The following is a 26,563-nucleotide window of genomic DNA, read 5'->3' on the forward strand; positions in this document are numbered from 1 at the left end:
GTCCAACCTAAATCAGCGTTAAAAGTGTCACAGAAGTACGGGACAGTGCCTGCCTCCATAAGGACAGTCACATGATCTCATTCATGTGTCATCAAGAGGATCGTATAGCCTTTTTCTGTGCCTGTGGGGCTGTGGCTGGGGAGCGCTGTGGTTAAGGCACTAAGCCAGGGCGGCCAATAAAGATACCGTAAATGTTCTATACTATGTGCCAGACAGTTGACAGATGCGATCCCCAATCTTTGTGGCAATCCTGCTGTTTCCCATTTGACTGATGGAAAAACCGAGGCTCAAGGAGGTTCAGTATCTTGCCTCAGGTCCTAGCTAGTACTGACAGCGTTGGATTTGAAATCATGTTAGTCTGGTGTCGGAGCCTCCTTTCATTTTCTCTTCTCACAAAGGGGCCTTTCAGCGACCCTCCCATCCTTCTCTGCTCTGTGGATCCCCAAAGCTGACAAGGTGGTCAGGAGGGAACCGTCTGGCAGCACGGGGATGCCTCACTGCATGCTGTCTCCACTCATGGGAAATGACTCACTGGAGCCCTGCCACTTTGGGACACCAGGGGACACATACACATTTCCTGTGGCTCAGCGAGCGCCTTGGGCAGTGTGAGCGGGCAGGGTAGATCTCTGGGGGCAGGCAGAGATAGAAAACCAGCCAGCTCCCCACCTAGGGATAGAAAAACCTCACTCTGGATTCACAGGACAGAGCTAGGGCACCTCTGGGTCTCCGTTTTGTCGTTGGGAAAATGGGGGTGGGGTTCAGACTCGGTCAGGCCTACCAGTGTGTGGACCTCCTACAGCAGCAGCAGCAGCAGCGCCCAGGAAATTGCAAATTCTCTTTTCGGACAGCAATGCCTCGATTTTTAATGAGCACTGAGAACCACAGATCTAGATCAGGGGTCTGTAAGCTACAGCCCATCGGCCAAATCTGGTCCACAGCCTCCTTTTTATGGGGCCTGTGAGCTAAGAACAGTTTTTACATTTTTAAATAGCTGGGAGGAAAAAAGCAAATGAATAATAATACTCTGTGACACATAAAAATGCTATAAAATTCAAATTTCAGTGTCCATAAATAAGGTTTTGTTGGAGTGCAGCCACGCACGTTCATTTACATACTGTCCAGGGCGGCTTTCGCATCAGGAAGGCAGAACTGAGTGCTTTCCACAGAAACTGCTCTCTGGGCTTCGCACGGCTGCTCAGGACAGCACAAATCACAGGGATGTGGTTAAACTCCATTTAGCCTATTGGCCTGCAAAGCTAAAATATTTACTATCTGGCCTTTTATAGAAGTTTGCTAACCTCTGATCCATGGAGAGAGTGAAGGGGACAGAAGAGGTGGGAGGTGGGAGGGGAGGAGAGAGGGGAGGGAAGGAGGACCAGTGTAAGAGCTGGGATACTTTCTGTGGGGGGAAAAAAGGAGCTGTCAGTCCTCGACTGTGCTGTGCTGGGTCAGCTCTGGGGATCCTTTACACAATTGCTTTGAGGGTGGTCTGGAAGGCCTCTCTGATGAAAACCCCAAATTCCACCTCTAGTGTGGGGACTCGTAATGAGAAGCCCCTAGAGGACAGGCTCTGGGATTTTCTGCAAGCTTTAATATATGTGGATATTTTCTGGGGAGACGGTTCATTGCGGGGGGTCAGTAATCTCCCTGACCTCTACAAACCCCTGAACCTCTTTTTTTCCCCTTTGGGGCACACCTTTTTCTCTTCCAAGCTCTCCTTTCAAAATCTGAAAGTCCCTGGACGGGTAACACCCTCCACACACATCTCTCCTACCTAGGAAAGGAGTGGGTGTTACCTGATGGCGCCCCGCAGGCCTCAGGAAAGTCCTGGGAGTCTGAGGCAGGGTGTGGGGGTGGGGGGGACAGACACACTGAGGTGGGGAAGACCTTGGTCATCAGGAAAAGGGCCTCTTTCCTGGAAGGCTGAAAGCACCCCCACACAGCCCAGATTTCCCCACACTCTAGAACTCTCTCCGTGCCATCAGCAAGAGGCCATAAGGGCTTCTGGCCGGGGAGGATATCGGTAGCCACCCTCGCGGGTGGGGACCTCCACTCCCCAGAACCCATTAGGCCTCCCGCCTGGGGCACTACCCAGGCAAGTCTCAGCTCTGGCCCTGGGATTCCAGGTATTTCCCCAGCCAGCCCCACCTCATCTAATTGCTTTCCAGTCAGCTAATCCTTGGCCCACGCCCTCAGCTCCAGCCAGGCAAGCCACCTCAGTGTGGCCAGCAGGAGCTTCTGAGACTTCCCATGGCCCGCGTCCAAGCCTGGGGCAGCCGCTCAACTCCCCTTGCCCAAACCACATCCTCCTTGCTGTTCTCCACACCTCAAACTCTCCTCTGACTAACATTTCCAAACCAAGCAGAGCGTGGTCCAGTCCGGACCCAAAGCGGCAGACTAATTCGTTCCCTACTGCCCCTCCTTTCCCCCCACCCCTGCCCCAGACTGGCCATATCCAGTCTATCAGGGAAGAACAATTAGCAAAAAGTGGAGTTGGACCTACTGTTCAATTCCCAGAGCTAATTGTTTTAAGCAGGGCTTCGGCCTTAATTATGGGATAATTAGTTAGTGAATGTGTGTTTGCATTTCCACAAGTGTGTTTGCATTTCCTAAGTCTGGCTTTTAACCCTGGGAAGCCAGATTCAGCACATACTTTTATGTTTCAATACCTCTGAGTAAGGGACAAGGTCTTAATTACAGAAATGGAAGTCCTGAGAACAACAGTGTAATCAAAAGGCCAGTGCAAGAATGAGCTAATTGTGCCTTCCACGGACTGGGCCATTGTGAGGAGGAGCGGGCAGCTGCCTGCACCCCCTCCCGGGTCTGCGGACTCTGCTGGGAGCTTGGTGCCACAGTCTGCCACCCCCTGCCCGGGAGTCCCCCGCACTGTGCTGTTTGTCTCTCTCACCCTTTCTGTCCTCTCCTGCTGCTCTCCTCACCTTTCCTCATTCGGGGGTCCAAAGGATTGCCTTTGCACATGCCACCAGGGAGCCCCAGCCAACCACCCAACACCCGCATGCTGGCCGTTTGATTTCGATTTTAGCTCACACCATTTTCTTCTGCTTCTGGGTGCTCAGCAAGGGAGGCTAGGAAAAATACTTTAGAGACTTTGGGGATCCATCTACTTTAGGAATCCAGAACAGTTCCCCAAAGCCTGAGGGTTCTAGAAGCCAGCTCCCAGACCTGTGCTGTCCAGTACAAGAGCCACTAGCCACACACAGTCTTGAAATGTGTCTACTCCGAATTGAGAGTTGCTTTGAGTATAAAATACACAGTGGATTTCAAAGACCTGAGTACAAGAAACAAGAAGATAAAAAAACCTCTCACCTTTAAATATTGATGTTGAGATGGTCATTCTTTGGCTACGTTGGATAATATAAAAGATATTAATTTCACCAGTTCCTTTTTTTTAAAATGCAGCTATTAGCAAGTGTATGGTGACACAGAGGCTCATATTATAATGCACTGGACATGTTGCTCCCTCGCTGGGATTGTGCCCAGATCCTTAAGGACAGAGGCTGCCATTGTCCTCAATGTCTGTGACTTCGCTTGTCCCCTCCCAGCTCCTGTGCCATGTTCTCACCTTCTTCCTGACCCTCCCAGAACTCTCCTGAGCTCTGTGCATCCTCGTTACTCCTTTCCCTCCTCAAGGGAGAGGCAGGAGAGGAAGGCCCTGTTGCTCGGCTCACGTCTTCCAGTCCAGCTGAAGGCTGGCGTGGAACACAGAGAACGCCCCCCTCAGTGTCCCTCCACAACCCTTTCCCCATGGCTCTTGATCCATGAAGCTGTGTTGCAAGCCCACCCTGACTTCTTGTGACTGTGGCTCATGGGATTCTGACTCGGGACAGACTAGTTCAACCTCATAGGCCTGGCAGATCGAAGTCAAGAAACGACTGCTTAAATTAGAGCAGAGCTAAGCCTAGGGACAGAACGCAGGCAGCTTCACTGGCTGAAGGCAGTTCTCCCCATTTTGCTCCAAGTGTGAGCACAGGTTGCTTCCTTTGAGTTTGATTTACGGGGGAGCATTTCTTTTCTTCTCCCACTCTGAGCTCAGGTGCAAAGACTCCTCCCAGCCAGCCCCCACCTTGCCTCTTCAAGGATCCTGGATTCCTCTGACCTCTGAGAGGTAGTTCCAGAAGAACTCTAGTAGGGTGCCTACTGTCTCCGGCTTTGCGCAGTCTAGACATTCCATTTCATTAATTTGTTCGGTATTTACTGAGCACCTACTCTGTGCCAGGCACTGTTCTAGTCACTGGGGATACTGCAATGAGGAGAACAGACACATACCTTGCCTTTAGAGAGCTTCCATGCTAATTGGGGAGAGAAAAAACACACGGACACAGAACGCTCCAAGGTAGAACCAGATCCTGTAAAGGCTATGGAGAAAAAGAAAGCAGGCTGCGGGGGTGGTGGGTAAGGGCCAACGGAGGACCCACATCCAGCTGAGACCCAGAAGGGTGCCCGGAAGAAGGCCATTCTCCCACAAGGAAAGGCAAGGCAAAGGCCCTGACAGGTACTTTACTGTGTTCCTTCACAGTCTTGCTTATTAAAAAGCACTTGGTTTATATGACATAAATTTGCTGCAGAATAATCCCATTACTTCATTTTATGTCTCTTTTGTGAGTCCTCCTACAGGGAAGGGAGGAAGTCAACTTGTAATTAGCAAATCGGGACTAAATCCCCTTTAATCCTCAATCTCAATAAGGAGCTGAGGGCCAGAGAGGAGAAGATGCCCGAATTCGTGGGGCTCTGAAGTGGGTCTTCTTCCCCAGCACCGTTCTTGTCCAGTTACAAGAATGGTCAATCCTGGAAGTTTCTCCTCTCAGGGCCTGGCCGAGGCTACCTGTAACCTACTAATCATTGCTGCTGGTGGTGATCACGGAGCCCTCAACAGGGAACAAAAGACAGGAGAAAAGCGTGTTCCTAACTGTGTCTAGCCCCGATGGACAAGTGCTGCCCTACACATTATTTACATTGGATGGTGGGACAGCAGCCCGTGGGGGCAGCATCAACGACTAAAGTTAATCAGTGGGTCTGTGAGCCGGCAGGTTAAGGAAGATCGGTGTGGGTCCTGGGAGCGCTGCATGCGACTTGTGCACCAGTTCCCAGTACTGGGTGCTTTGCTTTCCCCCCTTCTCCCCAGCAGACAGCAGCTCTGGGAAGGGAGGGACTACCACACGTTCAAGCAGCCGGCCCGGCACTTGTTGCCCCTATGGCTGGGTACAGGGTACCTGGCATGAAATCTGGGCAGGGCTAGGCTGTGCAAACCATGGGGAGGCACTGGAATGGGGGGGCACTCAGAGGCCAGGATTCCGTGGGCCACCTACCTGAAGTTACCTTTGGCCCTCTGTCAACCCCACAGGGCCTGCTTTCTTATTTTCTAAAGATGTGGGTCACTCCTCTCTCCCAGCCAATCGCCGCACTGGAACCTACACACGGAGGAAGTGCCCCAGACTATCTCCCCTCTAGCCCTGAAGCTGACTAGCAGAATCTGCTATCAGCCCATTGGGAAACCGCCACTGGGGGTGGGAGGAGGGGGTGAGAGGAAGGTATCTTACTTAAAAAAAAAAAAAAGCCCAAAGGATTTAAAAACGTAGACAGATGCATGTGTGTATGTATAGATGTGCGTGGACAGATTTATCCTCCGCGTCCACTCGCCAGTTTAGAAAAAGTCCGCACCCCCACCCCCTCCCCGCCGAGGCCTCACCCCGCCCGGTCCCCGCCCGCCTTCTGCGCGCCTCTGCAGAAAGCAGGGGCCTCTTGAAGTTCAGACATTAATTACTGAGTTAGAATATTTTTCGGAATTACAGGCATGGCCCCAGGAGATAAGAGGAAGGAGGCGGTGAGCGCCGAGGGGCGGGGCCGCGGGGGCGGGGCTGGAGACGGGGGGGCGGGGCGGCCTCCGGGAGAGGCCCGCTCCCCAGCCCGCAAGGCCCGGCGCCCCCTGCAGGCGGCGCGGAGAGCGCCAGCCGCATTCCGTACTCCGGCCCTGGGCCCGCCCGAGGGGGCGACCGCGGGAGGGGGCGGGCCGCGCCGAGCGGCTGCTCTCCCTCTTACCTCCCCTCCCCACCCGAGGCCTTCCACGTGGGATTCCTGCTAGAAGACGGTTATGTTAATTAAAACCGTTTTCAATGAAGAGGAGCTAGACCCAATCAGTCCCCTTCTGTAATTAGGAGGATTGGTGGCGCTGACTCCCTGGGAGGGAACCGGAAGGGCTGGCAGCAACCCAACCTCACTTTTAAAGAATGCCGAAAATCTGATGTTTATTAAAAACCGCTCCCACCTATATATGTAAGGCTAGCTCATTCTCAGGCAGGATCTCTATATTTTAGAGAAAATACCCAAAGCTTGCAACGCCACCGCCTTCCAAACGGGAACTGAAAAGAGGTCTTGCTGAAGCCATGCTGAGATGGGTTTGGAAATCTCTTGAGTTTTAAGACTGTTTAAAAACGGTTCTGGCGTGGAGACTGGTTTCCCTTTGGAAACCAGTGTCTGGTGGAAGCTGGTATTTTTATAACTCCAGGCTCTCTATCAGATCCTGTGTTACCATGGTTGCTAAGGGGAACACTGGCTTCGAATTTCACATTTCAGTTTGCAGAGTCTGGCTAAGGAAGTAGAACAGTTAAAGGGTGGGGGCTGGGGAAGGGGTCGGGGACTGGTGGCTGGGTTGGGGGGCAGACCCGGGTTTTATCTTGGGGTGGGGGTGGTGGTCAAGGATCCCCAGCCTCTGGGAGGCCTGCCAGCGTGGGCGGGTGTGTGGGTGTGCGCTGGGGGTGTCTGAGCCGGTCAGGGGCATCACACCACAGAGTGCCTTGGCTGCCAACTGGAAGGGGGGGCGACGGCTCTGGAGAGGACAAAACTGTGGGGAGTTATTTCAGCAGAGGTTACAGGAATGGTTGCTTAAGCGGAGGTATTCATAGCAGCAGCTGCTGGACCCGGAGGAACAGCGGCTAAACCAGTGCCCAGGGGCTGTGTACCTGCCCCAGGAAGACTGCATTCTCGGAGGAACATTCCAGGCAGGGTCTATGCCGAAGACTAGGGCTGGAATAAACTGTTCACGGAGAAAGGGTCTCCTGAACTTTCAAGGTTCCTTCCAGCCTTTCACTTCCTGCTTAGTCTTTTTGAGCGACCGGTAACGGAAGGAATTAAAGGCGCAAGGACTTGAACAGTTCACTGCTGAGATGCCCTTATCAGATCTCCTTGTCTCCTCTGCTTCTGGGCTCCCACCTTCCTGCTTCCAGGCTCACCTGATTTTGAGCACTGCACTGTGCACTGAGTTCCCCGCGTGTCCCTCTAGCTAGGGAGAGCCCAGATTTACTTGATTTTGTTATTTCAACATATTCTCTCTGGAAGTGTGTCTAGGAGACCCTTCAGTTCAATAAGGAAGTAGCATTTTTCTCAGTGTTCGCTGAATGAATACACAAACCTCTCTTTCATGCCCTCCATGGCGTTGCTCTCTGGCTTGGAAACTTTGGTATCATCTTGCCTGCACCGGCATGCCTCTGCTGGGAGCCACCGCCAGCCCGGGGCTCACCCATCAGACCTGACACAGACGGGCCACGCTCATTCTGGCCCCCATGCCTCTGTTCATTTTTCTTCCTGGGGGGTCTTTCTCTTTCCTCACCAAGCCAGTACCCGTCCTGAATCCCTAGCTCCCCTCCCCTTCGCTCCCATCAGCAACGCACACCTCTAAACTCCCCCTACCCCTGCGTTGGCACAACCCACCATAAATGTTCACAGCTGCGTGATTTCTGTGGATTCTGTCACCAAGTGGGTTGTCAGCCTTTTGGGGGAATATCACAACGTCTATGCTCTCCTTCTAAAACAAATAGGAAACTCTGCACTTTGATAAGAGAAGTAGCATTGTCTCAGACCCAGTCACAGCTTCCCGAAGCAGCGGAGCGTCCTGCGCAAACTGTAGTTGGGGTTGCATGATAGATGAGAGGATGAAATGATTCAAAAGCGACCGAGAAGAGGTCATAAGGCATTAATATGACCACCTGGCAAAGGGTGTGTCCAGAGAACAGGCATCTGCAGCCCCTTGTGGATGCTAGTTGCAGAGGATGTTACGGGAGGAATAACTCAGGGCAGGCCTGGGCGGTGGGCGGGGATGCTGGGGCTATGGTGGGAAGTGAACCTGGCCTTGAAGGTGGGTGAGAGTCAGGCAGGAGGAGGAGGAAAATGGCACTCAGGCAGGAAGAATGCAAGAGGCCTTCTGTTGGAGCTACATCGGGAGCACTGTGGCTAGAGCCTCAGAGGACTCCTGTGAAGTTCTCCAGGAAAGGGGGGTTGTGTTTGATCGTGGGGGGCCGTGGCGCCCAGTGAGGAGAACGGACATTACTTTCTGGGGCTGTCTGTGGGGTGATGCTTCTCTGGAGCAGTGCCTGGGACATGGTTGGCTTCCGACAGCAACGCGCAACAGTGCAGCCAGCTCTCTGAGGGGCTGTCATGCACCACTTGCTTTCATTTTAAGCCTTAAACCTGCAGGGTAAGGATTAGTCCCATATCCCCGTGTTACAGATAGCAAGTTGAGGTCTGGAAACATTAAAGAATCAGGGGAGCCTCACAGCTGGGATTGGCAGAGCCAGGATTCAGACTCACAGCCAGAGAGGTTCTTCCGGTTGTGCTCTTCCCACAGTGCTCTCTGGCCATCAGTGGCTGCTCACTGAATGCACCTAAGATCCAGCTACTCGCGTTTCCTAACCTTGGCTTCACACTGGAGTCACATGGAGAGGTGAATTTTCTTTTTCCCTCTCAAACCCCATCCCCAGAAAGTTTGATTTGGTTGAAATGGGTTTGGGGGATGGTCTGAGAATTTGTACTTTTTAAAAAGTACAAGGCAAAGGGTCAGGAGTCCTGGGTTGCATGGAGAATAATTTCAAATCTCTCCGCTCCCCATTGGGGTCCATTGGTATCCTGGGCGCAGGTGACCTTGGCCTCTTCTGGCCACCATGGGCCGTGCCCTGACCCCAGCTGGGTAGCTGAAGGCGGCCCCATCTCCTGCTCTCGGGAAGGGAGGAACAGTCCCGCTGGAAAGGTACCTCTGAAGAATGTTCTGCTTGACTCTCTTAGCCCTGTGAAATAGCAGAGGATCTCCACCCACACCCACTTCATCTCAGCCTTTTCCGAGGTCAGATTTCCCCTGGAGCCAAAACAATGTGAGCAATTGAATGCACGCTCACGCAAAAAGTTAAAAAAGTGGCTCTCTCATTGTTGCACGGAGCAATTTCATTTCCTGAGAAGCCTGACTTGCTGCCCTCTGTGTCCTCCTCCCCAGCCTGTGCCTGCCGGCCTCTTCCAGGAGCCCAACCAGTTGCATCCTTGAGGGGGGTGTGCCCATCGGAGATACCCCTCAGAGGCACCTGCCCCCTCCCTGCCCTTCCTCTGGAAAAGGCAGGGAGGGGGCGGATGAGCTTTCTGGGGCCTGGAGGGAAGGAGAGCAAGGGAGCCAACCATAGGGAGGGGGTCAGAGGGAGGTGCAGAGCGATGAGAGACTCCTGACATAGGGCACCCCCCTCCCTTTCTCCTTTCCTCCACTCTTGTTCCTGGCTTTGGCTGCCAGACTCAGAAGAGTGCAGGAGACTGGGAATCACGGGTAGAGATGGGCTGGGGGCATTAGAGACAGAAAGGATGAGGGGGAGCAGGTAGAAACAGTCCCTAGTGCACAGGGAATGTTTGCTCAAAGGAAACAGGTGTAAGGGGTTAAAAGCCACTCTAGCATTCCCTGCCAGAGGAATTTTTGACAAAGCTCTTGAAGAAAGGCGTCCAAAGAAAAGTGTTCAGTGGTATCTTGGCAAGATCACCACTGGGTCACAGAGGTGACAGAGGAGTGGATGGGGCCAAGAGCGTTGCAGGGTCAGGAAAACGGCGGTCCCCTACTGCCGGGCCCCAACCCCAACCAATTAAATGGTTGGCAAGTGGGCTCCCTCTGAGATGGGAGATGATGGCACCCTTAGCTCTGGCCACAAACACTAATTATACCCTCCTGTGGGGGGCCCATGCAGTCACAGTTTGGCTGGGGGCCTGGGCAAGATGAAGGGGTCCTTATAGCGCTACTGGAAGACAGCTGACGGGATGCTTTACTGTTTCTTTGTGACTTCTTTGATTTCTTTCATTAACATTTTTCGGTTTTCAGGGTACAAGTCTTTTACTTCCTTAGTTTATTCTTAAGTATTTTACTCTTTCTCATGCTACTGTAAAGTGACTTGTTTTTCTAATTTTCTTTTCACGTAGTTTGTTATCAGTGTAGAGAAATGTGGTCGATTTTTGTATGTTGATTTTGTATCCAGAAACTTTACTGAGTTCATTTATTGGTTCAAATGTTTCTGGGGGTTTTTTTGGTGGAGTCTTTAGGGTTTTCTATATATAAGATCACATCATCTGCAAACAGACAATTTTGCTTCTTCCTTTTCAATTTGGATGTCTTTTATTTCTTTTTTCTTGCCTAATTGCTCTGGCTAGGACTCCTAATACTACGTTAAGAGGGAGTGGTAAGAGTGGACACCCTTGTCTTGTTGCTGGTCTTGGATTGGAAGACTTGATACTGTTAAAATGTCCATACCACCCAAAGCGACCCACACATTCAGTGCAATTCTTATCAAAATCACGATGGCATTTTTTAAAGAAATAGAACTGACAATTCTAAAATTCATAGAGAGCCAAAAAGGATTCATATAGCCAAAACAATCCTGAAACAATTTGAAAAAGAACAAATCAGGAGTCATCACACATCCTAATTTCAAAATATATTCCAAGGCTATGGTAATTAAAACATCCATATAGACCAATGTGACAGAATCGAGAGCCCAGAAATAAATCCGTGCACATATGATCGACCAGTCTTCGACAAAGCACCAAGAACACACAGTGGGGAAAGGACGGTTTCTCTAACGAAAGGTGCTGGGCAAACTGGATATCTACTGGCCAAAGAATGAAACTGGACTCCTAGGTTATATCATACACAAAGACATCAACTTAAAATGGATGAACAACTTAAGACCTAAAGCTATAACTTCTCAAAGAAAGCGCTTTGTGACACATTGGTCTTGGCAGTGATTTCATAAATATGAAAGCAAAAAGCACAAAAGAGAAACAGACAATCGGAACTACACTACATCAAATGAAAATTTTTCTGCACAGCCAAAACAAAGCAAAACAAAACAAAAACCAAACAAAACCCCACAAAACAACAACACCAAAAAACAGAGTGAAAGGCAACTCACAGAATGGGAGAAAATATTTGCAAACCATACATCTGATAATGGGTTAATTTTTAAAATATATAAGAACTCCTACAACCCAATAAGCAGAAAACTAATAACTGCATTGAAAAAAATGAGCGAAGGACTTGAATGGACATTTTTCCAGAGAGGACATACACATGGCCTACAGGTATATGAAAAGACGCTCAGTGTCAGTCATCATCAGGGAAATGCAAGTCAAAACCACGTCACGTCTGTTAGGATGACCATTATTATTTGGAAAAAAAAAAAACACACAAGTGTTGGCAAGGACGGGGAGAAATAGTTGCTCGGAAAGACAGTAAGTAGGGAGCTTCCTTAAAAAGTTAAAAATAGAACCCTATTATCCAGCAATCGCACTTCTGAGAATTTATCTAAAAGAACTGAAATCAAGATCTTGAAGAGATATGAGCACTCCCGTGTTCACTGCAGCTCTATTCACAGCAGCCAAGATGTGAGAACGACCTAGAAGCCCATGAACAGAGCAGAGATTAAAAAGTGTGGTATATCCATACAGCTCACCCTTGAACAACGCGGGGTTTAGTGGCGCCGACCCCTGTGCCGTCGAAAATCCATATGTAATTTTCGACTCCCCCAAAACATAACTAATAGCCTCCTGTCGTCCAGAAGCCTTACCAATGACATCAACAGTCAATTAATGCATATTTTGTATATGTATATGTATTATATCCTGTATTCTTACAATAAAGTCCGCTGGTGGAACTATCACTAAGAAAACCATAAGGTGGAGAAAATACATTTATAGCACTGGATCGTAAAAACTCCGCATCTAAGTGACCCCCACAGTTCAGACCCATGTTGTTCGGGGGTCGATGGTACCATTCCACTTTATAAGAGAAGGGAATTCTGCCATATGGGACAACACAGAGGAATCTGGAAGATATTATGCCAAGTGCAATAAGCTAGTCACAGAAAGACAAATACTGCATATTTCCACTTACCTGAGGTCTTTCAAATCGTCAGACTTATAGAGGCAAAGAACAGAGGTGGCTGCCAGAGGCTAGGGCCAGGGGGGTAATGTCAGTGGCTAAAAACCGGACACAAGATTTCTGTTATGTCGGATGAATAAATTTCAGGGATTCACTAATGACATGGTACCTAGAGGTAACAATACTGTCCTGTATACTTAAAAATCTGTTAAGAGGGTAGATCTCATATTAAGTGTTCTTATGATAATAAAATTTTATAAATACTAAAAAATAAAGAAAAGGAGGACGCCTGCTTGGCTCAGTGGGTAGAGTGTATGACTCTTGATCTTGGGGTTGTAAGTTTGAGCCCCATGTTGAGTGTAGCGATTACTTAAAAGAATGAAATCTTTGAAAAAAAAAAAACTTAAAAAGAGCTCACGAAGCAAATACGAGCGGCAAACAGGAGGGCAAGGAGACTCCTGCCCCTTGCAGGCACTGAAAATACTCTTCAATCACTTTGAAAACCCTCTTGGCAGAGCCACTGGTGTTGAAACAATAAAAAGGCTCACTGAAAATTATTCTCCATCCCTCAAAGAAAGGTCTGATCGGCACAAGTTATTTATGGCAAAAGTGGAATCAATTATCTGATGAGCTATGCTTCTTCTGCGTAGTAGGCGCTGGGCTACGGACTAAAGAAATAGAAAGGTGCTTCATGAGGCATGAGCAGAGCAGTCAGGAGCAGGGAGTCCAGCACTCAGACCTGGATTCCAATATGCATTCTGCTGTGTGGCCCTGAGCAAACTGCCTGACCTCTCTGTTCTCTGGCAGCTGGGGATGATCATCTCCAGAGTGTTGTCTGAGTTCAGAGAGAAAAGAATGCATGATGTGCTTTGGGCGATGCCTTCCAGAGTATTATAAAATACTAAATAGATGCCAGATTACCAAATACTAAAATACTAAGATGCCATCGGAAGGCTGGAGTTGTCAGGGCCGAGTGCTGCATCTGGCTCTTGGGGGCTGTCCCTGTGCTCCGCTGGGGTGGGGGCAGGAGCGGGGAGCTTCCTGGAAGACATGGCTTGGGCTGGGCCCCGGAAGAGGGGTTTTGGCCAGGTAGAGAGAAGACTCCAAGGATGGAGTCCAAGGTCTTGAATAACCAAGCTTGAATAACCAAAAGAACCAGAGAGAACGGTTAATTCAACTGGGTCAGAGTGTGCAAGGAAATGCCCAGGGGACTCCTGCTAGGGCAGGGTGGCTCTCAGAGCCCCGGGTGGCCCCCAGTCTGGAGGGGCTTTGGAGCCAAGCATGCGCTTGGTCTTTAAGGGGAGTGGAGGCCGGTGAGCCCCACGTCCAGTGAGGGTGGCCTCCGTGAGCTGAGGACCCCGAGATTGCAGTGGGGCCGTGAGGATTCTGTATCTTCCTCTTAGGTTTTTTCTAAATGAGCTTTTCACACCAAGATGGCCCATGGGTCTTGTTTGAATCAAGGCCCAGAGGAAAGGGGAGCAGGGGAAGCCAGGGAGGGGGTGTAGAAGCAGAGGGTAGAGTGACCTACAGCTGTAAGAACAGGTAATTAATTGGGTGAGTTCTGGGGCTGCTGCTTGGCTGTGGGGGGCCCGAAGGGTGAGTCTGGGCCCGCACTGGGATCTGGACTGAGCAGGAAGGCCTTGGGGAGCAGCTCTGGTCACATCTTATTGGAGGGGCTTGAGATGTGACCTGGATGTATCTAGTGGGTGGCTGGAAACAGGCCTGGGACGCTTCTAGGATTGGGAGGACCCAGGCTAGGGTGGTAGGGTGGGCATCTGGGTCAGCCATCTGCTTGGCCCCAGGGGAAAAGTCTAAACTTTTCCACCACGGAGAGAGGCAGTAGCAGTAGCTTTGGCTTCTAGAAACTTCTCAGAGCTGGCCCAACCTGCTTTGGGAATGTCGGTCAGGCCTCAGTGGAAGTGTGTGTGTGTGTGACAGGTAAGGTAGGGGAGGCAGCGACATGCTCTGAGAATTCAGGTGTCTGTCTCCAGGGAGCTGGGAAAGGCACAGGCTCTCCGTGGGGACTGAGAGGATCCCTAGGACACCCCTTTATGTCCCCATCTCTTCTTCTTTTTTTTCTTTTAAATTTTTAAATTTTTAATTTATTTATTTGACAAGAGAGAGAGATCACAAGTAGGCAGAGAGGCAGGCAGAGAGAGAGAGGGAAGCAGGCTCCCCGCTGAGCAGAGAGCCCGATGCAGGGCTCGATCCCAGCACCCTGGGATCATGACCTGAGCCGAAGGCAGAGGCTTCAACCCACTGAGCCACCCAGGTGCCCCTGTCCCCATCTCTTCTTAAGGCCCTGTGTTAGGGGAGCTAAGAGCTCTCAATTGGTAGTGGAGCAGCCCCAGGCCAGCTCTGGCACTCACCGGCTAGGTGTCCCAGCACAGGGCACTCAGCCTCTCTACCCCTTTAAGATTGGCCCTAGGTCACCCTGGAGGACATCCAGCTTTCTGAGAGCCACCCTGCCCTAGAACAAGTCCCCAGGGCATTTCCTTTCACATTCGGACCTATTTGTCCTGGTGCGCTTAGCACTCTCTCCACACCATGTCTTTCTCCCTGAGCCCCTCAGAGAGAGCAGCGTGGTCTCCCCCTACAGAGGGGGCACCAGGGCTCAGCGCAGGCGAACTCTCCCCTAGATGGCACAGCGTGAACCTGGCAGAGGCAGGACCGGAGCCCAGGGCTGGTTCTCGAACCACCTCACTGCGGGCCTCCGGCAGAGAGCTCGGCACGCAGGGCCTTGGTTTCCCCTTTTACATGATGGCACGAGCCCTGGATGGACTGTTTGTTCTCTGAGTTTACCGAGAGCACAGACACTTGTGTCTGTGACACTGCCCTGAAAAGTGGAACGCATCAAACAAGTGTGCACGAGGGGACGCTTCCTGCTTCCTGCGCAGACCTCCTGGCACCTCGCGGATCTCACACCCGAATGTTCGCACCACCTCAGGCGGTGTTAGAAGTGTCCTGGCAGCCAGGGGCCAGCACTCAGCGGTGGCCTTGCCTCCTGCTCGGGGAAGCAGGTGATGGCAATGCCGGGAGGGGCCCAGATCACGCAGAGGGAACGTGTTGGGGCAATCCAGGTCACTGTTCTGCCTTGAGCCGGGTTGTCAGGGCCACAGGGCAACTCAGGCAAGGATCGGACGACCCCAAGTGGCCATCGTCCAAGAGGGCTGCCTTCAGATCACCTCCCAGGGAGGCAAAAAGCAAAGCAATGGCCTCTTGTGGTACTGTGTCCTGAGCTTAGGACACATTGAGAGCGATATACTGTCGGAGGTGGCCATTTGCCGATTCTGAGAGACAATAATGGATTGAAGTGTATCTTTAAACGGTATGTTGGGCTCAGCGGCAGAGGCCGATGGCTTATGTCTGAGAGAGGTCTGCACACTCTGCTTTCCTCAGCATCCACACAGTCGGGAGCGAGCACCCCGCTTCTCATAAATGGATGCTTCAAAACCATCTACAATGACCCTCTCCTTTCTCTTACGTTGCTCTATTATCTTCTTCCTTTGCAAAACACAAAAACGTCCCCGACTGTACATCTCCCCTTGTAGTCGACAAGTTCCTTTTTCCTGTTGCCTTTCACAGAAACACTTCTCCAAAGACCTGTCCACCCTCACACCCTCCCGTCCACCGCCCGCGGCCTGGCCACTCCTCGAGCTACACCCTCCCCCTGGGTGATCCCATCTGGTCCCAGCCTTGAGCACCAAGTATACCCAGACACTTCACACAAGGCTCGATTCTGTGTGCCAAGGCCGACCTCGTCCTGATTATCAGGCACTTCTACCCGAGCAACAGTGGGACAACTCTCGGGGCATGACCACCCGGTCATCCAAACACAAAAAAACCTACCTCCTGGTTTCCATCCCCACTCTGTCTCTCTTTGAGCCCTCCCCTTCCCAGAAAATGGCGCCACCAGGCCGGTGAACCAGGAGCCGACATCATTTCCTCTGTTCTCCGAAACCTCACGTCAGCAGGTCCTGTTGGCTCCGACTCAAAAATACAAACTGGAATGCAGTCCTGCTTGGTGCCCTCAAGGCTGTGTCCTGAGTCACCGACCTCTCCCTAGATGACACCAACCGCCCCGTAACGAGCCCCCAGCTTCTGGCCCCCGAGAGGAGCCACGACGACCCTCTAAAGTGGACTCTACACTTGGCAGGGCAAGTATGTCACGGAACTCCCGCTCCTCAGAAGCTTCTCGGTTATTCTTATTTATTTCTCTTTCAGATGAAATTTAGAAGCAAGTATTTTTTAAAAATAAATAATTTAATGGTAAACGCATCCAGACCAAAGAATCATTCATTCAATTAATATTTGCCGGAGACCCCCTCCCGGCAGGCAGCATTCTAGATGATGAAATACTGAAGTCTGAGTTACTAATAATTTCCCTTGGCGGGCTTTTTCCTTCTCTATAAACTCAATCAATTAAAACCCGGCTTTAGCCAACAGAAGCATGGGAAGTCACACTCCTGTTCACCGAAGGATGGATCCCTCCGGGTGGTACGAGCCTCGCAGCTTTCCTGGCCCTTTGGGCTTTTGCTAACAGGCATTCTAGGGTGGTGTTCCCTGGCAGGGCAGCGGGCACGGCCAGGCGGTTCTCTTACCTCCCTGAGGCAGGTGTAGATGGGGCACACGAGCACGCGGAAGGGCTCGCCCGTGCTGCTGCGCATGGTGCCGAACACCTCACACAGGAAGGTGATGAAGCCAAGCCAGCGCTCCACATCCTGCTGCTGAAGCTCTTCCCGCACGGTGAAGTCCTTCTGTGGAGGCACAAGAGACCGAGTCAGCCTTGCCGGGGTCAGCCCGCTTCACTGTGGCGCCTGCCGTCTAAGGGCTGGCTCTAGACGACTGGTAAACCCCAGGCTTTCAGGCAGGTGGGATGGGTGACCCCTGGCCGGCATGTGAGGGTGGGGCACTCACTTGTGGGTAGCAGGGGCCACTGTGACTTTTGGCCACAGCACCTCTTCTTCAGTTCCTAGATTAGGGGGTCCCTCAGCTTTGCCGCACTGGCCCTCGTGCGGAGGTGGGGGAGTGAGATGAAGGGCCGATGACACCTTTCCCAGAGTTATTACCTCTTCCGTTCAACTCCGTGTGCCTAAACCACCTCCCTTTGCTAATCCCCAGTGCAGCCCTCTGCACTGGGAGGGAACCAGAGCATTGCCCTGCACGTCAGCGATCAGTGACTGCAGCCATTGTGGCTGGAGGCCTGGGCTAGAGACAGCTAAGGCCCCTGTCTGCAAGGGGCTTAGAGACTTTCATTCATCCTCTCTAACAGCACGATTGCCCCATTGTGTGCCAGGCACTGTATTAAGGACTAGGAAATGACACGTTCACTGATAACTGTGATACGAGAGAAGGTATCAAAGCCACTGTGGGGTCCAGGTGAAAGGACTTTGGGACCTCAGAGGCAGATATTGTCACCTTGAATGGGAAATCAAGGCCACGGAAGAGCTGGGATGCTGACCCAGGAATGTGGGGCATTTCAGGTGGAGAGAACAACGGTGTGGGGAGGGTAACGTGGGTATTTGGGAATAGGGAGGTAGAATGCAGTCTGGGTCCTACACAGGTGGTGTAGATGGGAAAAAAAACCAGAGGCAGGGCTGAGAAAGAGGGTGGGGCTAGAGTATGGATAATTGAATCCAGCCAAGGAACTGCATTCTGGGATTGTTGGCAGAGAAGGTTGTGGGTGGGTTATGAAAGGCCGAGGTCACGTCTATGCTCCTTACAAGGGTAATATGGCATGGATGCGGGAGACAAGGAGGCGGCCCCCGCCAAAGTGCAGGCTGAATGGAACTACACTCTGGCATTCGAGAGAGAAGAAACTGTGGTAGTTTAGATTATATTCAGAAACATATTTCCTCTACCTCTAGTCTTCAGGTTTGGCCATAAGACTTGCTTTGGCCAGCAGAATGCAGCAGAAGTGACGGGGGGCCAGCCTGATCCGAGGCCTTAAGAGGCCTTATGTAGCCATGCTTACTCTCCTGTGTTTCTCCCATTGGCACGAGAGACCATCTGTGGGCTGGTCTGATGGTCCCAAAGGGAAGACAAAGAGACATGTGAAACGGGGCCCCACCCAAGTCTAGACGAGATCAGGTGGCCCCCAGTCAGCCCGCACACACATAATCTAACTATAACACAACACCACGTGCAACGAGGATTTCTGGGGTTGTCTGTTGAGCCGCACTAGCTGCCCGATACAGGATGGGCACAAGAGACATTGCCAAGATAAAGAGTCGCCATGTGATGGATTTCAGGGTTGATGGAAAAGGAAGACTCAAAGATGACAACAAGATTCTGGGTCTGGGTGACTGTTGCCACCAAGAGGAATAAGACACAGGATGGAACAGGATGTAGAACATGCCACATGCCATCCCCATCATTCAGTACCCCTCCTCACTGTGTATTTTGGCTGAGCATTCTCCTGGATGCACGAATCTTGGAATCTCCAGAGAAGGAAGGTCTTCTTGGAAGACTTAGTTAATGTCTGTCCCTTATGTAGGATGGAAGGGCTATCTAGAAACCTCCAAGGTCCGATGGGGCCTCAGCCTCCTCGGCTGGCCAATTTGGGGCTGGAAGAGAAGATCTCCAAGAGATGTCCCTCCAGTTCCTGCTTTTGGTGAGTATGGGTCATGGCTTATACATGTCAGAATTTCATCAGTTTAAAGTGTGTGTGTGTAGAAAAGGAGAGCGGCCGCAGCCCACTCCTTATGCACCAGACACTGAGCCAAAGACCTGAACTGTAACGTCTCGTGTAATCGTCACAGTGATCCCAGGAGGCAGGTCCTACTATTGTCCCATTTTAGAGATGATGAATCTGAGGTTAGAGAAGTTACCCAACTTGCTCATGGCTACGTGGTAACGGTAGAGTTGGGATTTGAACCCAGACCTGCCTACTCTGGACACCAAGTTTCTTCCCCACTTCTTTTCTCATGTTGTTTTTAAACTGGAAAAGTAGTACCTCAGAGCCCAAGCTCTTACTCACTTCGTGTCTGCATTTTCCACTAAGCCATTTGTTTATACTGCCGCTGGAAGTCCACTCAAGCTCACAGATCTCATGGGTTCCACGCCGACCCTCAGGCCTCCTGCCTCCCTACTCACTTCCCACCGAAATGTCTCCCTGTGTACAGTTGTGGTTTGCCAGTGCACGGAGCTCTCCCACCCTGGAGTCTGAGAGAGGGCAGAGCCCCTGGAAGAGTCCCCTGGGTTTAGCCAGGAACTCCAAAAGTAGTGGGGTCTCCCTCCTAGTACAGAGCCTGGAGCAGGGAGCCCACGGGTGCTGCCCTGTGGTTCTCCAGGCACCTGCGAATGAATGAATGACCTTACCCACCACCCTAAGGCCTGCAAAGGGTCCTGGACTGCTGGCCTTGAAGTCATGAGTCTTTAGGTAGTTCCACCATCATTAGCCCGTGTTTATCCCACTATATCCTTACATGGTCAGAGCAGAGGCAGGCATTAGCATTCTCATTGTAGAATGGGGGAAACTGCAGCACAAAGTGGCTAAAAGACTTGACCAAGGTCACTTAGGACTAGAATCTGAGTAAGAACCCAAGCTCTACCATTGCTCTCGAATCTGGGTTAAAGGCTCTCGCCCCTGGGTGACACTGGAGTCACCCAGAGGAACTTTGAAGCTATAGAGGCTTGGACTCCACCGCACAGAGGCTTGTGTAGCTGGCCACGAGGTGGCCAGGGTGGCAGGTTGTGGGGAGGCTGGACACTGGTCATGTGTGAAAGCCGTCCAGGTGATTCCAGTGTGTGGCCATGGCTGAGAACCACAGCTCCAGGCTTTTATAGGTGCTGACTTGGGAGTTCAAATGGGGCCCCTCTACCAGGGCCTGATTTGTCCTTTTCCCATCTCCTGTAAAAATACCCGAGCAGGCACATATAGAAGCACAACAACGACGAGAAGGAAGATAACAGTTTACCAGCAGCCTCCTCAGCAGACTGGGGAGGTAACACCAGGAACACAAGTGCTATCACCAAGAAGCTCTAGTTCCCCAGAGCAGCTTGGCCTCCCACCCAGAACACCAAAGGTTAGGAGTAGATAGACTGGTAGGTAGCTTGACCTTCAGCCTCTCTCTGTCTGCCCCTGGCTGATAGGCAGTCTGAGATTACTTGCAAACCCCATCCTGTGCACCCAGACAGCTCCTAGCAGCACTGCTCTTGCTCTGGTCCCTGGAGATTTGGGGGCCAAAGGGACCCTGTGCGCTCAGAGGTGCGTTGCTCTCAGGCAAAGCCCTCTCGGGCAGGGAAAGGCTTGGGGCAGTGCATACCAGAAACCGGAGTTTAAAAAAATAATCGCATCTGATCAAAGAACTACAGCTTGACTCAATTTCCTCTTGATAATCAGTGGTGTCGAGAGAGGACTCTGTTTGGGGCTAGCAACATGCACTAGAAAACCAAACACCTGCTAAATGTTGGAAATCAAACTTGGGTAGTGCACACGAAACCCCCATGGAGAGGGAGACTCTACAGTTGCCGCAGCATGACATTGAGATGTCCAAGGTCGACCCATACAGCTAACCCGCAAACCAAACCAAGCCTTCATCATTCAAGGGTAAGGGATGAGAAAAGCAATACGCCATCTACGGGAAAATCCTGCACAGCAGAGTAGGGGGCTGCTAGCTACCCCGAAGACCGAATGGAAATGCATAGCTTTGAAAATGATAACAATACACCAAGAAGAAAATTAAAGACTCCAGTATAAAATGTGTGGGCTTTTAGGTCCATAAGAACAACAGCATGGATTCTGTGACACGTGGAGAGGCATTCGAAAGAAGGGACGCTCCACTCGCTAAAAGCCTCCCCACTGAGATGAAGTGTAAGATGGGAGCTGGCCTTTCGGGGACAACGGGAGATACACAGCGACACGAGAGCGTGAGCCAGAGGCAGTGAAGGACAGAATGTGCGCTGCAGAAAAAGTCCCACATAAGACATCCAGAAAGTTGAAAACAAGGATAAACAGATGAAAAAGAAGAGGAAGAGGAGAAGACTGAGTGGACGGGCGTCTGACCTGTGAATTATGGAGGCTTTCAAAAGGATCCCAGAATACATGCACTAAAGAGAGCAGAGGGAAACACTTTGAGTTGAAAACCAAAAGCCAAAGAAGAACACACTCTTCAGGCAGAAAGGGCTCACAGCCTCCCGGAACCCCACCATGGATACTTAGCAGGAGAATTTTCTTTTTGAATTTCAAGAAAAAGAAAAATTCTAAAAACAGCTTTGAAGGGGGCGGGAAACCCCTAGGTTTCTTACAAAGGAACAAAAATATGGTTGGCCTTATATTTCTGTATTTGATGTTAAAATTCAGAGACACTGAGACAACATCTTCCCTTGTCTGTGGGGGAAAGAACACACACAGCTGTGAGTGAAAGCAGGAGAAACGCATCTTACATAATAAGCAAAGGTTTTTCAAAGTCCTACCTACATGCTTATCTTAAAAAAAAGTCAAACTGGTGTAGCCACCGTGGAAAACAGTATGGGGGTCCTTCAAAAAATTAAAAATAGGGGCACCTGGGTGGCTCAGTGGGTTAAAGCCTCTGCCTTTGGCTCAGGTCATGATCCCAGGGTCCTGGGATCAAGCCCCGCATCGGGCTCTCTGCTCAGCGGGGAGCCTGCTTCCCTTCCTCTCTCTCTGCCTGCCTCTCTGCCTAATTGTGATCTCTGTCTGTCAAATAAATAAATAAAATCTTAAAAAAAAAATAAAAATAGAAGTATTCTATGATCTAACAATTTCACTTCTGGGTATATCCCCCAAAGAACTAAAAGCAGGGTCTTGAAGAGCTATTTGTATATGTGTGTTCATAGGAACACTAGCCATAACAACCCAGAGGGGGAAGCAACCCAAATGTCCCACCAATAGATGAACAAAATGTGGTAAGTGTATGCAATGGAATATTATTCAGTCTTAAAAAGGAACGAAATTCTGACGTATGTTACAACACACATGAGGACATTATGCTAATTGAAATATCCTAGCCACAGAAGGACACATACCATATGATTCTACCTACACAAGCATCTAGAGAAGTCAAAATCACAGAAACAGAAAGTAGGATGGTGGTTGCCAGTGGCCAGGGAGAGAGGGGACTGGAGGACTGTCTAATGGGCTGGAGTTTCAGTTGCATAAGATGAAAAAGTTTTGGAGGTTGGGTGTATAAAATGTGACTACATTTAACATGACTGAATTACACACATACAACCAGTTGAAATGCTAAATCTTACTTAGGTGGTGCTTTCTTTGGCCACAATGAAAAATAATTCAAAATTTAAAAACTTTCTTAAATGCATGCCCAGCCAACAAAATTTAGACTCAGTTTGAGGAAATCATGGTATAGAAGGACCAGAAGTGAAAACGGAAACCAGGTAGACTTACAAACTTAACAAAATAAGTAATTATAGCTTTGGTTTTAAGACAGAATCAAAAGCCAAAAATAGCCCTTGAAAGAGAAGTTATTAAATCTTTAAATGTAATTTGAATAAGAATTTTATTTTATAGTAGTAGTGATTTAATAATCTAAGATTAACTCATTGAGGACCGATATGTACTGGTGGGAGAGGAACAGAAGATGGTAAAGCATACATATTTCATAATTAAGACCAGAAGGATTCAGAAGTTATTGCTTCTTTCTTAAGTATGGTAATCATAGAAGTTAAAGTATACCTTTAAAAGTATTAAAAGTAAACACTAGTAACCATTAGCAGAACTGAAAACAGGATATATAAAATAAATGGATGGGTAAAAATAATTGTGGGCAAAAAAAAATTAAAGCGCTAGTAAAATCAAAGTAGTTTTCAAGATAACAATCATTAAATAAGATAAAAAAGGTTATATACAAATAAAATTACATTCATAATAGATAAAAAAAGATTATATACTGTGTAGCATAGACTCAAAACACATAAAACAAAAGCTATTGAAACATAAGGAAAAAACAGGAAGAATAGCATCTGGAAATGAAACTGCTAGTATTTGACGGCTGATTAACAAAATTTAACTACTTAGCTGATTTAAGTAATGTAATTAATAAGACTAAATTGAAACTGGCCTCATGTAAGCTGTGATTCACACTAAACTTCAAAGCACAGAAATCTCCAGGTTACATACTTGGGCCAAGAATTAAGAACAATTAAAAAGTAGCCAACTACTTGGATTGTTCAAAATAGTCTCCCAAAGTGGGTGACTGGGGGTGCTCAGTGGTTTAAATGTCTAACTCTTGACTTCAGCTCAGGTCATGATCTCATTGTCTTGGATCAAGCCCCATGTTGGGCTCTGTGCTGGGTGCGGAGCCTGCTTAAGATTCTCTCTCTCCCTTTGCCCCCTCCCACCTAAAAGGAAAAAAAAAAAGTCTCCCAAAGACAGGTAGAATAAAGATATAATCAAATATATGATAATAGATTAGGAAATAAAGAATTATAAGAACTTGCGGGATGTGGTCAAAGCTATAACGAAAGGTAAATTTATAGCCTTAACTATTCTGGGTATTACAAAGGGAAGCAAATACATGATCTAAACCTATGCTGTCCAGTATTGTAGCCACTAGCCACATAGAACTACTGGGTGCTTGAAATGTGCCTATACAAACTGAGATATTCTCTAAGTGTAAAAGAGATAGGAGTTTTTGAAAGCTTAGTATGAAAGAATGTAAAATGTCTCCTATTTTAAAAATATCAATTACATGCTGAAATTTTGGATATACTGGGTAAAATAATATATTATTAAATTTGAAATGACATATGCAGGGGCGCCTGGGTGACTCAGTCAGTTAAGCGTCTGACTCTTGATTTTGGCTCAGGTCATGATCTCAGGGTACTGGGATTGAGCTTTGTGTCAGGCTCCACGCTTGCTGGGGCATTGGCTTGAAATTCTCACCCTCTCCCCCTGCTCCCCCCCCACTCATGTTCCTCTCTCTCTCAAATAAATAAATCAATCTTAAAAAAAAATTACATATGTGGATCCCATACTTCTACTGACTACTGTTAATCTATACATTTGACTAAAAAAATTAGAAAGCCACCAGTAACTAAGGAAGTATATGAAAGGATGTAATACAGATAAAGCCAGAAACTAATTAATTAGAAAATAGAGAAAAGAAATTTTGTAAAATCAAGAAATGGAAATAAAATGAGAAATAGTTTCAAAATATTAAGAAGAGACATATAGTAGATTAAAAAGTACAATAAAAGCTATTTACAACTCTATGCTGATGATTTTGGAAAAAATGATAAAATAGGAAATGTTTTAAAAAATAAGTATCATCAAACTTTACTAAAAAAATCAATAAAAGTCCAGAAAAGACTAAAAATCATAAAACAAAATGAAAAGTTCTGAATTAGGAGATCTCTAAACTTATGATTTTGATAGGTAAGTTGATCTAAACTTTCAAAAAATTATATGGCTGATCTAGAACAGAAAAAAGATAAATTTTTCCTTGATAGGAAATTACAAACAAGAAAGTCTATGGGCTTATCTTTCTAATCTGAGTAGATGTGAAAGTCCTAAATGAAATGCTAGCAAATGGATCCATTATAACCAAGTAGATTTTATCCCAGAAAGGCAAGGATGATTTAGTATTATGAAATCTATGAACATAATATATTACGTCAATAGGCCTGATTAGAAAATTGTAGCAACTTCCATGACCCTTGGAAGGAAGGAGATAAATGATTTGATATGATTATACAAATGAAAAACCCAAGAGAACTCTCTAATTAAGATTAGAATTAGCATGAGCATTTAGCCACTAATTAATTAATAAGTGTATTTAGATGCAAAATTAGTATACAAAAATCAACAGCTTTTTATTTATTTATTTATTTATTTTTAAAAAGATTTTATTTATTTATTTGACAGACAAAGATCACAAGTAGGCAGAGAGGCAGGCAGAGAGAGAGGAGGAAGCAGGCTCCCTGCGGAGCAGAGAGCCTGACTCGGGGCTTGATCCCAGGACCCTGGGATCATGACCTGAGCTGAAGGCAGAGGCTTCAACCCACTGAGCCACCCAGGCACCCCTCAACAGCTTTTTAAATGATAGGATTCACCAGTGAAATATTTTAGTGCACCAAAGCTCATTTATTAAAGCAATAAAAACACTTACCTAACATTATTTAGGAATGTGCAAAATTTCTACGAAGAAAATCGCTAAACCAAACTGTGAGATTTTGGACAAAGTCTTCGACAAATGAAGAAACCCATAATATTCCTTAATGGGTAGACAGCATTATAAAGATGCTGATTCTCCTTGAACTAATTCACAGGTGTAACTCCAGTTTGTACTCCACAATCCAGGGGGAATTTTTGGAGGGAAAGGGGGGAATGGAGGCTTGAAAAAAATAAAAGTAATCTGAAAGAGTAATGAGGCAGGGGGAGGGGGAACCTGGGTACCTCAGTCGGTCAGGTGTCTTGGGACTCTCGAGTTCTGCACAGGTCAAGATCTCAGGGTTGTGAGAGTAAGCCCCACCTTGGGCTCTGTGCTGAGTGTGGAGCCTGCTGGATTCTCTTTCTCCCTCTCCCACTGCCCCTTCCCCATCATATCTTTGAAAAACAAAAGAGTAATAGGGGGAAATAGCTAAAATCAAAACTGTGAAGAGTAGTATTATGTTTCACTTATCCTAAAGCTTTACTAATGAAAAGGGTGAGGAATTGACATAAGAGGGGACAGCTAGATCACATAGCCTAGAAACACACTCAGCATCCATAAATACTTATCACATGGTCCCCAGAGGGCCACAAATCAGCGGCAAAGGGAGCATTATTCACTGCAGGTACAGCTGTCTAAGTACTGGAGGGGGGAAGAAAGGGGGTAATAATTCAGAATTTCCCTTCACACTGAGCCCTAAAATGAATGCCAGATGGAATAAAGAGGTAAATGTTAAGGAAAAAAAGAAAACGAACCATAAGAATTTGATAGAGAATCACATTTTGGATGGAGGGGGGCTTTCTACATCCACACAAAAAAGAAATGCATCAAAATACTGCAAACACATTTAGGAGGCAATTAACATTCTGGGAGGAATGTCCGCAATAAACGTGACAAAGGGTAAGACCTTAACGTATACATAGCTTGATCAAATTTGTAATAAAAATACTAAATCCCTCATGGACAGATGGGGAGAGGCCATTAAAAGACAATTCATATATCAAAACATAAATTGCTGATAAACGAATGAAAACAAATTAAATAAATCCCTGTAGCATTCAAATGAATGAAAATACTATTTTCTTCCTACTTACTATCTTAATATATTAAAAACTGGTAATTGTCCATCCTGGAGAGGTTGGAGGGAAACAGACACTCTCATATACACACAGTGCAAATTGGTTATATTTTTCTAAAAAAAATCTTGAAATAAGTCTTTGAAGCGTTCTTATTGTCTGAT

At 48.2% G+C, this 26,563-nt stretch overlaps 1 protein-coding gene across 5 annotated transcripts in view; it reads right to left on the reverse strand.

Annotated features, from left to right (window-relative positions):
• Positions 1-26,563, reverse strand: part of CTIF (cap binding complex dependent translation initiation factor) — a 279,914-nt gene that overhangs the window by 19,444 nt on the left and 233,907 nt on the right. For all 5 annotated transcript variants that reach the window (XM_080821450.1, XM_080821446.1, XM_080821448.1 and 2 more), the window contains exon 10: positions 16,792-16,947. In XM_080821450.1, coding sequence (XP_080677576.1) covers positions 16,792-16,947 — 156 coding nt within the window. The remainder of the gene's footprint in view (positions 1-16,791; positions 16,948-26,563) is intronic.

The sequence above is a fragment of the Martes martes genome, assembly GCF_963455335.1.
Source record: "Martes martes genome assembly, chromosome: 13".
NCBI lineage: Eukaryota > Metazoa > Chordata > Mammalia > Carnivora > Mustelidae > Martes > Martes martes.